Here is a 15,059-nt window from a genome sequence, read left to right as displayed (position 1 = left end):
ATACACACCCCATGCTCAATATGGCACACGCTGGTAAACTAAGGCATGACCACAGAGGGGAGAGACATAGGAAAAGGAAGCACCTGTAAGGATAACGGCAGCTGGGAAAGCAGCACAGCTAAACTAAAGGCTCATCTCTGGCTCAGGAGCAGCAGACAGTCCATAGGAAATAACACAAGTGGTTGTGGCTTCAGGCAAAGTCAGCATGGGGGAACTCAAACTGCTACATGGAGTGTCTCATAACAGCAGATATTCCCGGAGGTCAGGGAAACAGGTGCTGTAACCAGAGCAGAGAGTGGAGGATCACAGAATTGTAGAATGGTTGGAGTTGGTAGGTACCTCAAAAATCATCTAGTTCTAGGAGGAGAGTACAAGAAAGGGAGATGGGGAAGGGTAGCACAGCACAATACACTGAAAGATACTATCAAAAGATCTTCCCGGGTTCAAAGTCATCTTAGAAAGGAGGGAAAGGAAGATCTGCCCAGACAGTGCTGGGAGCGACAGATCCCCAGCCACACTGCACAAGGACAAAGCCCCAGGAGAGATTCTGCCAGAATGAGTAACTCTTTGGAGGGGGAAGGCTATAAATCACTGCCTGCTCTATAATAGGCATTCCAAATACCCTTGGATGTGTCATTTCACAAATTTTACCATGAAGTGAGCTGATGGTGTTTTTGTACTTGTTCCTGAAAAACAGGCTGCTTATGGAAAAATTACTTGTAGAAAATAGCATCAACTAGAGTAGGCATGAGTCAATGTCATTTTGTGTAAATGGGAAGATCAATAAGAGCAGAATGGTGGCTGTGATCATGCATAAGTCAGGAAAACAAGTTATTGCAGCTGGACAGATTGGGGAATTCAAGCACACGGGCACGGAAAATGGATGATGCTTTGTGAAGCCAAAGGTGAAACCTGTAACCTGTCCAAAACTCCTTCCTGAGCTTGAGGGAGAAGCTGAAAGAGCAGAGCTGTTGAGCGAGATGACCTTTAGAGGTTCCTTCCAGCTTCAACCATTCTGTGATCCAAGCAAGCAAGCAACACTGAGGACAACGTTTGGAACAAGTGCAAAGCCTGAAAGGAAAGAGAAGATCTTGAAAAGCCGCAAGAAAGGTTTTCTTTGAAAGATGAAGGAATGCAGGGAGATAATGAAAACTGTGTGCAGTATTAAGAGATTAATATATGCTTCTAGCCACATAGTTGCAGTACAGGCACCCATGGGGCCTCTCAGCTCAGAGCCCATGAGGTCAGAGGTCACATAGTACATTTTTCAAGAGAACAGTGACAATTTATGGCAAAGGTGGGCGGCCAGGACAACCCGAAGACATAGGGACAGCAGTGTCACAAAGGAAAGAAAGTCTTCAGAGGTGTGCTGTACCTCGGGGGGCTGCAGGGGGGAGTGTGTCTGCACCTGAGCTCAGGAGGAATCAATGCTGCTGCGCACTTAGAAAGTATCTTTGCAAAGTATCTACATCTGATGAGAGAATGGAAGTTCAGCGCTGGGCGTTTGAAAGGCTTTAGGGGAAAGAAAAGGTGAAGTTACAGTAAAACATAAACCCAGCCTTCCAAAGTGAGACTGTGCTGGACAAACCAGCTGTCCAGCCTTTCTAAGGCACTTGCTTTTTTGTTTTTTCAATAGTGGGGATGACACAGTTATCAGCTGCTTAGATCTCAGAAAACAGCATCCCAAGCCCCGTTAACTCAGGAAGGAGCAGGGGTGAAAGAGCAGGGAGCAGCAGGGAGCTCCTGGGAGACAGGCTGGCCCCAGCAACATCATTCCAGAGCGAAACACCAAGGGCCGTGATGTGCTGCAAATTGGAAACCAGTGACTGGGGGTGATGATGGGAACTAGCTGTTGCACAGGAGCTCTGGGACAAGAAGTGTGCCCACAGGGACCTCGGATGGATACCCAGCAGTACAGCCAGCCTAGGATAATGACAAGTTGTCAGGGTGGGAGAGCAGCCAAACGCCTTGGCAACAACAGGAATGGTTTGTGATCTGTGTGGGAAATACGAGTACCAAAATATATCAGTGAGACTTTGCTGGGTGGTGCGCAGGGAGTGAGAAGCTCTCTGGAGCAGGAGGGAACTGCTTTGCCATGGCACTGAGCCTGGTGAAGGAAGAGTCCTTTGGAGAGGACATGGCATTACATAGCCTGGAGAAGCCCAGAAGGGAGGAGGCTGCTGCATGGGGTACAGAGCCCTTCACAAGAGCTCACTGGTGTGGGTGTACCTGGCACAGACAAGCCTGTGTCAGCTAGCAGCTTAAACTCAATTTCAGAAATGGCTTGGACCCAGGAATCACCTCGGTTCTAATGCACCAAGGCCTGGACAAGTAACCGTGGGTAAAGGCAGGAGGAGATTTGGTTCCTAAATCTGTGACCACTTAAAACTTTTCCCTTTACCTAAAATAAACCTGCTCTAACTATAAGTAGGTGTCCACAGAGTTTTTTGTGTCAGCTTAATAAAGTGGAGGTGGAAAACCATATGCCTGGCTCCCCTGGAAGATAGCATACAGGCAAACCTAGCACTCACTCCAGTCCCTCCCTGTATTCTCTGCCTGGGGACATACCTAGACTGCAATCTCTCCGTGAAGCAGCTTGCCTTCTCTGGCACCAGTTGCTTCAAGGGGGGGTGCTTGCAGCAGGAGGGCTGAGCCAGAGTATGTTGCATGTACCCCCTGCCAGCCCTGAGCGAGGGAAGGAGGAAATGTCAAAGGTGTTGAGGAAATGGTACACAGGTGGCACCTTCATTTCATTTTCCAATAGCTATAAGGGTTTACAATTAAAGCTGCAGTCACTGAAATTGTCTGTTTACTTTTCTGCTAATTAAATTGCTTTTGATTTGCTATAAAATCTAATATGAGACAGGCAAGCTCAAGAGAGTGGGGAGCAGTAGATCAGCACTCTTCTTCACAAAGCACATGCCAACACCATGGTCTCACCAGGTTTGCAGAGCCACAGCATGGCAAGGCTGGGAACAGTTAACAAATGTAGTGACACACAAGCAAGTGACATGTCTACTCCTTCCTAGAGCCATGTTTGCAGAGGGGGCAGGGCTCCCCTGATGCTGCAAGCAAGGAAGTTCCAGATGGGTGAACTTTGAGACATGTGCCAGGCCACTGGATACTCTACTAGCTGCCAAGTAGCACTGCAAGGATACATATCTGCCAGTTCTGGTCTTGCAGGACCATGCATGAGGCGAACTCCTTCCCTGCTTGACCCTACAGCTGTCCTGTCCTCAATCAGACCCTGCTGTCTGCTGGGGATGACTGATGACTAAGTGCCTGCACAGCTTACCTGGAGACGTTTCCTTCCTCTCTTCACACCAGGTGTATCTGGCAGCACTGGCAGTTTGGGACAGCAGGGTGAATTTGATATATCCCTTGGAGGCATGAGGGGAAAAGATCCCCTGTTGCAGCAGAGTGTGTAATTGCTTAGGCACAGCTACTTAATCAGGGTGGTTTGGGATGCCATGTGAGCACACAGTGAGTAAAGGCAACAAGGTCTTGAGGATGCGGTGTCAGCACTGCTGTGAAGGGTCCTCAGCCCTCCAGAGATTGGGATTGGGGTTGGTCTGAAGCTTCCTGAGCATCTTGGCAGCTGCAGACACTCGGTGCCAATCCTGCTGTGAGATTGGGATAGTGCTGCAGGCTCTGCAGCCTGAATGTCTCAGAGGCACCCATGAGAAAGAGCCTGAGTCTTGGAATATGTCAGAGTTAGGCTCTTCTGCCTGCACTGTCCTTTCCCAGCTCATTTTCCTCATTTTTGTGACCAATAATAGCTTTCTTTGATAACCTTGGCTTCTTCTAGGTAACTGCTCTGGACTGAAGAGTGATTTATAGGGCTTTTGCAAGTGCAAAGTGCACTGCTTCTCTGCTTCCAGAAGCTACTCAGAAAGTTTTCACCTCTGAGCAGTTTGGGGATCTGGGAAGGTTTCCCCCACACAAATCTGCAGTGACCAGAATGAGGCCTGAGAGCATTCCCATCTCTGTGGTGGGAAGTAATAGTGCAGCTGGACAGAGACAGGAGACTCTCCCTGACCAAGCTTCTCCATGGCCTTTGGACTCAGCCCCTCTCCCTGCTGTCAGCCCACCCTCCATTTCCCCCCACACAAGTGAATTTTGGAACCAGAACTCCAAAACTCTCTGCCTCCTCATGACAGCCTCAGCCCTTCCCTGTGCTGCCTGCAGGGATCTGGGAAGGCTGAGGGGCAGGGAGCAAGATGTGAGGTGTGGGCCTTCCCCCTGGTGTTGACTGCAAGCCTAATTAATTATGGGATGTAATTAATTAATAATCTCAAAGTGCTAGGTGCTCAGCTGGTGGTGTCTGGCTGGATTCTTGGTTATTAGTGTCTGCTGGAAGGTCCTCAGGGCCTCTGATCTGGGTGCTGTCAGGCCAGGCTGCAGACCAGGCTCTGCAGTTGCCCACTCAGTCTGTGAATCTTTAAGGATGGGGATCCTCTTCACACTCTGGAGACCTACTCCATCTTCATTATGACGAACAATTTCCTTTTGTCTAACAAAGACTTTCCACACTACAGCTTGTGTCTATTTCCCTTCATTAACCCAGACCAGGCTGCAGTGGTCACCTGCTGCCCGCTGCGCAGCTTGTTGCTCACCTGTACAGCCCTGTGGCATGGGGTTAACCTCCCCAGGGGCAAGATTTTGCACAGCCCTGACTGAACAGGGGTTTTTCTATACTGTTTCTGTGGGACACTGAGGCCCTTTGAATGGAGCTCTGTCTGCCAGCACAACCCAGAACTTTGCTGTCACCAAGAGGCACATTGTCACTGATACTGGGCACTGTAGGACTGACACATCTTCGTGCATGTTAGGAGATGCTGGCCCTGGCAGCTTGGGAAGTCCTCAGCTGTGTTGTTGCAAACCTTCAGGCCATCAGATATAGCCCATTGGTTGTGCTGGGTCAGCCAGTCACAGAGCCAAAGCATTAAATCACATCCTGTTGTGATCCTAGTTGAAAATAGGAACATGCCTTCAACAGAACCTCTCCAGAGGAAGCAGGACTGCCCAAAGCCTATTGTGCCCCCAGTGCCAGTGTCTCATGAAGTTATGGCCCAAAGGGCACCTTGCTGCTCCAGCGACAGTCAGGTCTCAGTGTCACTAAAAGTTTCTGAACTTCAGTAATCTCAACTTCTGAAAAGGCTCTATAGTGCTTGTTGTGCTACTGCAGTGCCTGGAGACAGGAGCTATATTTGCCCCTTCCCAAACTTGGGGAAAAAAACAGTGTTTATTCCTCTGTGGGCTCAGGTGGGCTGGCACAGGCCAGGTCCCATGTTCAGTGGCACTTGGAGAAGCTCATGATCTCACCCCATGTGATTTAAGATGAATGGATGAGGTCTGACCTCTGCTGCAATGACCGTACCTCCAGTTGCGGACAGTGATGCCCAGCACACACTACACACAGTGGGGCATCCTTGAGGTTCTAACGTGTTTGCTGTGAGTGGATTGGATATGCAGCCATGAGGCATGGTGCAGAGGTTTCAGGATGCTCACCCGTGGGAGGGCTGAGAGCCTCCAAGCTGTGAGTCTTTGGCAGGACTTGGTTCATGGGGCTGAATCAAAAGGCTGTTCATTGCAGCCAGTGCTGTGCTTACAGCCAGAGATGCTCCAGTACAGTTGTATTTTATTTTTAAATGAAAAAAAAAAGAGTCAGGAGGATTAAATACCACATATTGCAAAGAGATTGTTTAGAAAGTCCAGCTTAGAGCTTTACTCTGAGCGCTTAAGTTGATATTAGAAAATATAAACCATAAACAACGTTATAAAAGGAAACTGGAATGACTGAATCAGTTTAAAGAATCAAAAGAGATGATCAAAAATTAGGTAGATGCTCTTAAATTTTTTGAAGTTACATCCGTATGAAGGCAGTAGAATGAGTCCTGATAAATATACTATCAGTAAAAGAAGGCAAGCAATGAAGACACCAGAATTTGGCCTCTTGCTTTGAGGGATAACTTCTACACTTACAGACAGCCTCTTCTTCAAACGTTCCAGGATCGGGAATTGAATATTAGAATGTGTTTGACCAGGAGCTGGTCAAATTTAGATTAAATACTCAAGGAAAAGAATCTGATGGAAAAGTAAAAAAACACTGCAACTGCCTTAGCTGAGAGGAGCTTTGTTGGATCCTCAGACTAGAAAATTCCTTTTCCAAACTCTTGAAAGGCTCTGTCCTGCCAAAACATAGGTGCAATACAGTAGTGAAACAGAGGAAATGCATTGCCAGTCAAAATCAACAAGGTATGAAACTCAAACTTCTCCCTGTACCATGTCATCTGCTGCTTAGGCTCATCCTTGGTACCTCTAATTTTCATCAGAAAGATAGAGGAAGCAAATATTATGCTGGCTTTTGAAGAGTTTGTCAGAGGTAAAGAGACAACATACAGGTCAATGTGCTATGCACAGCAGGCAAGTGCTTGCGAAAGACATAACTAATGGCAGAACTGGTTGATGCATGGGTAAACTATGTCACAGGGCAGCCACAATCCAACTTCTGCACAGAAAGTCATGCTTCAGTAACAGACTTTCTGGTGGAGTCAACAAGATATGAATGTTGGACCTTATCTCATAACCTTGGAAGGGTCTTACAGCTTGCAGAGGACACTCTGCCACTGATAGGGAAGAAGATCCTCACTTGGCTGAGAGAGAAAAAATGCAGTCAGTTTTCCAGGGTATAAAGATGACCCACATCAAGAGCAAGCACTGCAGTCCTTAGCTGTGAAGTTTCCAAAAGACCTTCTCACAAACAAAGGGTTCAGCACCTCCCAGCTGCTAAGGATCTCCGTGTCCCCATCACCACTCTGCTCTCCCCCGTGCAAGCCTTCCCTACCAGCTAGGTGCCTGGTCTGGGCTGCACCCATCTACTCCCCACTGCAGGATGCTGCCAAGGCCCTGGGAAAGCCTATACAAATTCATTGGTGAAAGTCCCTTGGAAATCACTGTCTATACCATGACATCTGGGTAGGCTTGCTGGGAGTTAGAGAGTTGCAGATATCACCTCCTTTCCTCCTGTCCCGTTTGCTCCTCTTTGCTCTGTATCTACCAGTATCTGACGGCACAGTCTGGAAGGGGGTATGTGGTGCAACATGGCACAGCAGCCCCTGGGGGTCACGGCCAGGCAAAGCAGGAGCTCTGCCCTGGCATCCAGCACCCCAGCACCCAGACCCACAGCACCATGCACAGAGCTCTCAGGATGGCACTTGGCTACCGGGAAGCACTGGGCTGGAGTGTGGTGAAACCTCCCTTGGTTTTGGGTGGATGCCGGCTACAGTGACAGGCTTGGTGTGGATCATGAGACCATGCAGGGACAGCTTCCCAGTCTGCAGGAAGGCGTGTTGCACCCAGAAAAAAGGTCAGAAAGGAAGGTGGTGTGCAGAGTTGCTCTGGGCAGCTATCAGGTCCAGGGAGAAAGCAGATGGGTGAAAGGAGGAGTGGGAAATGCAAGTGGCAGAGGAATGATTTCACTGCTGCTTGCCTGGGCAATGCCCACACGCTTCAGGAAAGAAATGTTTGTCTGGAACACAGTGTGGAGACACTGGGACTCCCTGTCACAGAGAGCTCTTGGAAAAGGGTGTTACCAGCAGCAGGATGTTGTGATCCACAACAAGTGTACTGAAAACAAGCCTTGAGGCAAAGCCACGTATGGGCCCAGCATTCTCGAGAGCACAGCAGGTTCTGAGCTGCTCCTGTTCAGATTGAGCAGGAGGGCAAATTCCTGCTGGAGGCACTGGGCTCCTTTCCAAAAAGGAGGAGGCGGTGCTGGTTTGGAAGTCCCAGCGGGTTCCCCTGTCCAGCCACTGCCTGGACGTGTCCAGCTCCCGCTTCTGCTCAGCGCCAGGATTGGAAGGGGAAATTTCTCAATCATATTTTCCCGTCCTTGTGATGGGGAAGGAGCAGCTGGGAAAACCCCGATGAGCTCAGTGCTGGGACAGACCCTGCCAATGTACGTGCCAGCAGAGAGCAGTAGGGAGGCGGATCCACCGGAGTGAGCTCACAGCAATATCAGCCCTGGTCATTTTCCTTCCATCCACAAACCTCAGGAGGGCAGCAGGCGGCAGCACCTGGCCACACACCCCAGATTCTCCCCAGACATTTACACGAGGCTCTTGGGAAAGTTTCTGTTTATTTGGGCAAAAAAGAGGGACAGTGTGCTGGTGAAGCGGGAGATGCCTCAGAGCCATGATAGGGGTGGCAGAGCAGCAGCCTGGAGCTTTGGCACTTTAGTCTTGCTTTGTTTGGGAAGCAGCATCCATCAGCCATCACGTGCCTCCTGGAAAACAGCCAGGAGAGGTGATCTGAGTATTTGAGGTGGGAGGCCAAGAGAGTGGACAGGGCCCTCTTCTGCTCTGTAAGCTTCAGCCGTCTCCAGAGAAGAGTTTCTAGGCTATCTCTACACCTAAATGTGCACTGCTGTGAGGGGAAATCGATATGAGGGCTGCCCAGTGGGCTGACAGGCACCTCGTTTTGCATGATGAGACACCAATCCTGATTTGCCAGTTTTGCTGGTTCACCTTATTGCTGGTGCTCTGTTCCGTGCAGTCCTGCCCTTTTGCTCTGAACCTTTTGCAGGTTCCTTCGTCCAGAGTCCTCCCCTTGTCCCTTGTGCCCACATCCTGAGCTTGACCATGCACTGTAGAGCCTCATCATGTGCAAGGTCTTCCCATTCTTGACCCTAGTTGCAAAGATTACTGCCAATGACCTGGCCCTTGCCACTGGATGAACTCATCAGCCATTTTTCCTCTGAGCAGGTTTTGGTTGAGGTGTTACTGCCCACCATCAGCTGCATCTCCATCGCAGCCCTGTGCTCCCCACTGCAGGGAAGCTCCAAAAGAAACCATCCTACCTGGAGGCATGCTCCAGCACATCTTCAAAAAACTCAGCCCCCACAGTAATTTGAAGAACCCATAGTGGCCTCATGTTAGGGTACCAAGGGGGATATTTCCAGGTGAGGATATACTGCAAATACTGCATTGCACTGCAGCAACTCACCTACACTTCATCGACGCTGCATTCCTCTGTGAAAATAAAGAGAAAAGCTGAGTGAAGGGCTGTGGTCCTGTCAGTCCCATTGTGCACCCACAGCTGGAGGCAGACAACCCAGGAACGTGAGCAAGACAGAAGTCACAGTGTGCCAAGCCCCTCATCACCTCCTGGCTGCCCACACCAGTAACCAGTCCCTGCCAGCCTGCTCAGGCTACCCTTTAGGACTGAGCCAGCCTGGTGGCTCTGAACATAGTGCTTGGCCACACTCACCCTGGCTGGGAAGTATGGTGATCATCTCATCAGTGTAGTTCTGCTCCCTAGCAAGCTTCCTGAAGATCGCCACAGCTTCAGGGCTCACCTCACGGCTTCTGCCTGAAGATAAGGAAGGAGTTAGCTGCCGTCTGGGTGGGACAGATGATGCCCTGGCACCAGTGTCCCTGGGCAGCACAGTGTCTCTTGGATCCCATTCCCACCCTTTCTGACCTCTCCTTGCAGCAGGAACATTAGCTCTTAGCTCCTTTTCACGAAATGACTTACCAAGGCCATGGATATCTGGCACAGTACAGAAACCTGAGACCCATCCCCAAACTGCTGCTCCTTCCACCTCCCACTGCCTTGGGGGACCATGCAACAGCACAATATGCCTCCTAAACCAGAACTGGCAAATGGGCAGTTGCAGCACAAGGTGTCTCCACATTCCCCCCCCTCCCTTTGCTCCTCATTCCCACAGCCTGTGCTTGGCCACGTACTGTAGAGCCTTATCATGTGCAAGGTCTTCCCGTCCTTCATCCTAGTTGCAAAGATTACTGCATAGCTCTTGTAGTCAGTGTCCAGCACCTCCACCTTTTTCTTGGCTTCCTCTGAAAAAGGGTATGGAGCAAAGTGAAAAATTTGCCCCTGAGAGTTCCCATGTTGCAAGAGGACTATAAGAGTGTGAATGCCCATTCCTTGATCCATCCAGCCCATATTTCTGCTGCATCCCCCTTCTTGGCTTTCCCTCTTGGTAAAGGTCCTCCAAAAGCCTGGAAGAACCCACAGTAGAGCAACCGGGACCCTGAGTGCAGGAGGGTCTGGGGGTGGCCACCATAAGCAGTAGAGCAGCCTGGACAATTTGGGGACCAGCACTTGGGTGGGGGATGGGGGAAAGCACTGCTGTTACGTCCCTGTTGCAGAACAACTCTGCTTTGCTCACACTTAGACTCATGTGGTGTGTGGCTGACCTCCTGTAAGCAGCTTCCCAGAAGGAGTCAGTGCTGGTGGGGCATGGCCCTGTCATGGAGTGGTGTGGTGGTTGGAACCAGCAGTGTGCCCCTGACTCTGCCCATGACTTGTCCCCACTCACCTGAGTAGTAGACTTCACCATCATCACTGGTCTTCTTGAAGGTTGTCTCCCATTTCCTGCACCCCCCTGGTCTGCAAGGCAAGCATCTCTGTCACGTATCCTTGAGGTGTGCTCAGAGCCACCTGTTTTTGTCCCTGCTGGGGTGATGTTCCCCACCCCAGGACACAAGCTCTGGAGTTAGGGTCACACCTCCAACATATGAGGTGCTGATAAAGGATGGTATGTCCTGGGGAGAGCTGCCACTCATGCAGCAATGGGTGCCAGAGCAGGACAGGGAGAATAGCACCTGGCACTTATATGGGGGCAGCAGAGGAGACCATCAGCTGCTGACAGCTGGTCCCCAGACTCAGTCTGTCTCCAGGTCTGTGGGTGTACTGGGTAGGGGCACCTGGGTGGACAGCCACTGACAGAAGCCCAGGGAGAAAAGCACTTACCTGGGGACAGCATAGGAGACCTTCAACTCATCTTCACCCAGGAAAGAGATTCTGGCCATTGCCATCTTCATCTTGCCCTTCTCACGCAGGAAGAACTCGGTGTTGGAGGCCAGAGCAACAACATACCATTTCCCTGCAATCTGGCAGTGGAGACAGGCTGTGAGCCCGGAGGACCTGGCACGACATGTCCCTTTCTGGGCACCTGCATCCCATCCAGGCACCTAAACCCGTGCTGCATCACTGTGCTGGGGCTGGATATGCAGTGCTTGCAGTGTTGGCTGTAGCATCCCCAGCCACCAAAAGGTCCTCCCACCCCCACCTCAGTAAGCAGAGCCCATGATCCCTTCCCCAGTGTTCTGCAGGTCACCTCGTTCCTGTCCGGCCCTGTGGCTGCAGCCTCTGCATGCAGCAAGCAGAGCAGGGCCAGCCCCAGGCTCAGTGCCAGCGTCCTCATCTCGTGCAGCCTCCGGCGTCACCGCAGGATGGGAAGCAGTCCCGGTGCTGTTGGCTTTATAGGGCTGTGCCCCCCCCCCTCTCCCCCCGCCATGCCCCCACGCTGCGTGCTGTGCCGCACGGAGAGCACTGCTATTGTTGGCGTGGGGCGAGGTGCTGCTGTGGGAGCTGAAACCATCCCAGGGTAAACAGGCTTACGGGAAGAGGAAAGTGTTGCAAGCCCTGAGGAAGGGTCTGAGTAGTGGGGCTGAAGGACCACTATTGCACCACAGCTGAAAATGAAGAATTTCTTGTTGTTTAAGTCTCTTGTGAAAGAACAAAGGTACTTCTTGTTTCCCGTCTGAGAACTGACTGAAGAAGCAGGGAGGTCATTCCCAGCACTGCGTCCAGGGGCAGCCCCGGCACAGCAGTGACTGGCACCTGCCCCGAGGCTGCTCCGCCATCACCCCATGCCTGGATGCTGATGCAGGGTGCCAGTGTGCTGCTGCCACATGTGCCCTCCTGGCCGGGGCAAACTGCCTCTCTGCCCTTGCTCCTGAGGGCTGCAAGGTTCCAAAGAGCTCATTTTGCATCCTCACAAACCCCACAGCCAGGTGTGTACTGAGGGACCCCCCCTTCCTCAGCCACCGCTTGCTAAGGCATGCAGAGTGGATGGGGGCACGGCCCTACTGCCCCCACAGCTCTTTGCCAGCTGGCAAGATGTGGTGACGGGTGGCAGGTAGATGTGGGGGGCCTGGGTAGACATGGGGCAGTCCTGTCCCCAAGAGCATGGAGCTAGGTGTCCTGGGAACTGCTGGCTGCCTGCTCTGCCCATCTGGGCCCCACATACTGGACGGGCTCTGCAAACCTCTCAGCAAAGGAAGTCCCTGGCTGCCCTGTGGTGTTGGGGGGATGGGTCCCACGCATGGCTGCTAACAGCAGCCCCAGCCCTGACAACAAAAGCACTGAACTCAGAGGCAGCTTCTGCACCTGTTTATTTCAAGGGGAGAGGTGTGCTCCCAGCATGGAGCAGCAGGACTGGAAGGGGTGGGAAGGGGCAGCACAGAGTGGGCTTGGAGCCAGGTCCTGGGGACACACAGCCCTGTGTCAGCCCCTCGGCTGCAGGAAGGCAGGACAGACTGATGGACAGATGGACAAGGATCAGTAGGCACTCAGGGGGGCTGTGCATCCTTGCTCAGCCTGCGCTCAACTGTGAGTCTTGGTGCACCAATCTGTTCAGTGAGAGGATAGGGACGAGCATAGACCCACACCACGAGCCTTGTGTCCCTGCAGAGCACCCCCCCCACAGAGGGGACATGAGTGCCACCTTCCTCCTGGCACTTACCTGAGTGAGGCAGCACAGCCAGCATGTCTTCAGTCAGGCCCATGGAGTGGAAGAGCTTCTTGAACTTCTGTAGGACATGTGGGCTCATGTCCTGATTCCTTGCTGCAGGTGGAGACCAAAGTGGGGGCTGTGAGCATTGGGCCCTAAAGCCACCACTGCACCAGGGGGGTGTCCCACAGTGGAACCCCAGGGATGGGCAGAACAGTAGGGGATAAGGTACAGGATGGCCACCAGACATCCCTGGGCAACAGAGGATGGGGACCCACTCTGAGGGGGCTGTGCACACCCCATGCAGCTCCAGCAGCTCTGGTGTGGCATGCTGCAGGTGGGTATTTAGTTCAAAATGGTGTAAATTGGGGGTATTGCCAATGTCACATTTTGTTCCCTGGACATGGGTAGGTACTGGTGCGTTGGGTACTGACACAGTGACCCTGAGTGGCAGTGGGGGAGCCACTCTACCTACTGTAGAGCTGCAGCATGGTGCTGGGCTCCTGGCTGCCTTCCTGCCGGGAGTATATTATGGCGTAGTGCTTGTAGTCTGTGTCCATCACACGCAGATCCCTCTTCTCTCCCTTTTCTAAAAGAATCCCAGAGAGTGCCCAGTCAGGCTCCAGATGCAAATGTGCCCATCAGGGTCTGGGAAGGGCGGTGCCCCGCAGAGCCAGCAGCTGTGTGCAATCACCAGTGGAGGCAGAAGAGCCCACCCACCTCCTGCTGCTCCCGGGTGCAGTGGGACAGGTACTGCCCACCCTGCACTACAGAGCCCTGTTGCCCATGCGTACCTGTGCCGATGTAGTGCCCTGCCTGCCCACCACGACGGAACAGCATTGTAATCTTTTTGCATTCTTCTGGTCTGGAAGGGGAAAATTGAAACAGGAAATGAGGTTGGGACTAGTGGGCAGCACGCTGGGCAGCGAGACATGCAGGGCCATGCAGCCCACAGCTTGGGCAGTGCCCTGCCCAGGGGGCACCACTTCAACGGGACTCACAGCGGTAAGACAGCTTCCATGGACATGTGTCCCTCTGGTGTGAAGCCGATGGTGGTGACAGATGATGTCATCTTGTCCTTCATGCTCAGGAACACAGAGCAGTTGGAAACAGCAGCCATGACGTGCCACATCCCTGCAAACTGCAGCGAGCCATCACTGCCAGGGTTTGGGGAAAATCTGGGGAGCTACCACCTGCCAGGGGGGCCTATACCCACCGTGGGGCCCTGTCAGTTTTTGGTAAGGGACCTATCAGCTGCCTTAAAGACTTGCCATCCCATCACAGGGACCTATCATGTACCTTAGTGACCTGCCACCTGCCCTGGGGGACCTTCCAGCCCATTGCAGAAACCTGCCACCCGCCAGGGGGACCTGCCATTCTCTGCAGAACCTGCCTCCTGCTCGAGGGACCAGCTAAACCTAGCTTGGAGACCAGCACACAGAGCACTCCTGTCCTTTGCCACAGAGGTGGGCATGGCATCCAGCCCATATTCCCTGAGGCAGCTCTGCATTCTCAGGGCCACCATAACCCCAGGGCACTGTATCCCTGCAGCAGGACCAGCCCAGCAGCCCAGCACTGGTCTGGTTGTGCACAGGTACCTATGGCCTCACAGCAGAGGCTCTGGAGCAGACTGGGAGCTGAGACCAGCGGGTGCCTGGGGATGCAGCATTGCCATCCTGCCCCAGCCCAGGCAGGCTGGTACCCTATGCCATTACCTTCTTGGTGTCAAAGTCCAGCTGCACAGGGACCTCAGCCCCTGCCCGCAGTAGGCAGAGCAGGGTCAGCACCAGGCTCGGCAGCACCGCTGTCATCCTTGCTTCAGGTTCTGGATGCTGCAGGAGAGGCTGTGCGGTGCTGCCTGTTCCTGCACCAACCTTTATAGCCCCTACTGCTGGCATCACCCCCCGCCCACCCCACTTTATGCAACAGGTTACACAAGAGCAGCGATAAGTTGTCCCCGTGTTAGGTGACAGTTTTGGCCCCTTCCCAGTCTAATTGCTCTGTCCCAAATGAATGCAGCATTGTGTGAGACCCAGCGTGGAGTGTGTTGGGGACTGGATCTGCCTGTGCCAAAGTGGGACAAGGGTAAGTGCCATGGATGCAAAGGTGTCCCCTGGCTTCCCTTCCAGGATCCAGCTGTGCTGGGATGGAGAGAGCAGTGGGATGGGGCTTAAGTCTGGGGTTAAGTTGCAGCTTGGTGTCCCTGGTCGCAGACCCTGCTCCAGGACAAGACTCAGGGTCGTGGCATAGGGAACACTGGAGTGGTTGGGGATGCCTGACATCTGATGCTCAGCGCCATTGCTCTGGTTTGTGGTTTTGGAGATCCTTTCTGTGATCACTCACTGCCACATGCCCATGCAGCCAGCTTACTCTCCAGAGAGGAAACTGAGGCAAGGAGGCTGGCGTGACCAAGGTGGCAGATAGGAGCTGATCCCCACTGCTGGCCTGAGCCCTTCTCAGCCCTGGGACCCCTTTGTCCCAGATGGAGCATGTATCATGGCAAGCAGCACTGTGTGAG

General features: G+C 52.7%; 3 protein-coding genes across 4 annotated transcripts in view; 1 reads left to right on the top strand and 2 right to left on the bottom strand.

The window, feature by feature from the left end:
• The window catches only part of PAXX (PAXX non-homologous end joining factor), a 291,630-nt gene that overhangs the window by 79,068 nt on the left and 197,503 nt on the right, over nt 1–15,059 (top strand). The window lies entirely within an intron of this gene.
• On the bottom strand, nt 9,197–11,280 carry LCNL1 (lipocalin like 1). The gene is made up of 5 exons (XM_065737720.1): nt 11,144–11,280; nt 10,777–10,916; nt 10,343–10,413; nt 9,750–9,860; nt 9,197–9,372 (listed from the first exon to the last, which is right to left on the bottom strand). Exons 1-5 carry the CDS (start codon nt 11,228–11,230, stop codon nt 9,212–9,214), a joined length of 570 nt encoding a protein of 189 aa, XP_065593792.1. The 5' UTR covers nt 11,231–11,280; the 3' UTR covers nt 9,197–9,211.
• On the bottom strand, nt 11,479–15,005 carry LOC136049441 (lipocalin-15-like). The gene is made up of 7 exons (XM_065737751.1): nt 14,257–15,005; nt 13,543–13,682; nt 13,336–13,406; nt 13,017–13,130; nt 12,554–12,655; nt 12,199–12,440; nt 11,479–11,501 (listed from the first exon to the last, which is right to left on the bottom strand). The coding sequence occupies exons 1-6, from the start codon at nt 14,437–14,439 to the stop codon at nt 12,415–12,417; spliced, it is 636 nt and encodes a 211-aa protein (XP_065593823.1). The 5' UTR covers nt 14,440–15,005; the 3' UTR covers nt 11,479–11,501; nt 12,199–12,414.

This window comes from Cyrtonyx montezumae, unplaced genomic scaffold, assembly GCF_038088225.1.
Source record: "Cyrtonyx montezumae isolate F1298 unplaced genomic scaffold, pur_monq_1.0 scaffold_20, whole genome shotgun sequence".
Taxonomy (NCBI): domain Eukaryota; kingdom Metazoa; phylum Chordata; class Aves; order Galliformes; family Odontophoridae; genus Cyrtonyx; species Cyrtonyx montezumae.
The sequence above is the reverse complement of the archived record's forward strand: the minus strand, read 5'-3'. Positions and strand labels throughout refer to the sequence as shown.

What these genes read in the sequence shown, in the direction of transcription:
- LCNL1 (XM_065737720.1), bottom strand. Translation starts at nt 11,230, where the DNA reads ATGAGGACGCTGGCACTGAGCCTGGGGCTGGCCCTGCTCTGCTTGCTG. An exon ending in GTCTCCTATGCTGTCCCCAG is followed by an intron (nt 10,414 to 10,776) that starts GTAAGTGCTTTT and finishes CTTGCCTTGCAG; the next exon opens with ACCAGGGGGGTGCAGGAAAT. An exon ending in TGGTGAAGTCTACTACTCAG is followed by an intron (nt 9,861 to 10,342) that starts GTGAGTGGGGAC and finishes ACCCTTTTTCAG; the next exon opens with AGGAAGCCAAGAAAAAGGTG.
- LOC136049441 (XM_065737751.1), bottom strand. Translation starts at nt 14,439, where the DNA reads ATGCCAGCAGTAGGGGCTATAAAGGTTGGTGCAGGAACAGGCAGCACC. An exon ending in AGGGCACTACATCGGCACAG is followed by an intron (nt 13,131 to 13,335) that starts GTACGCATGGGC and finishes GGATTCTTTTAG; the next exon opens with AAAAGGGAGAGAAGAGGGAT. An exon ending in GGCTGTGCTGCCTCACTCAG is followed by an intron (nt 12,441 to 12,553) that starts GTAAGTGCCAGG and finishes CTCACTGAACAG; the next exon opens with ATTGGTGCACCAAGACTCAC.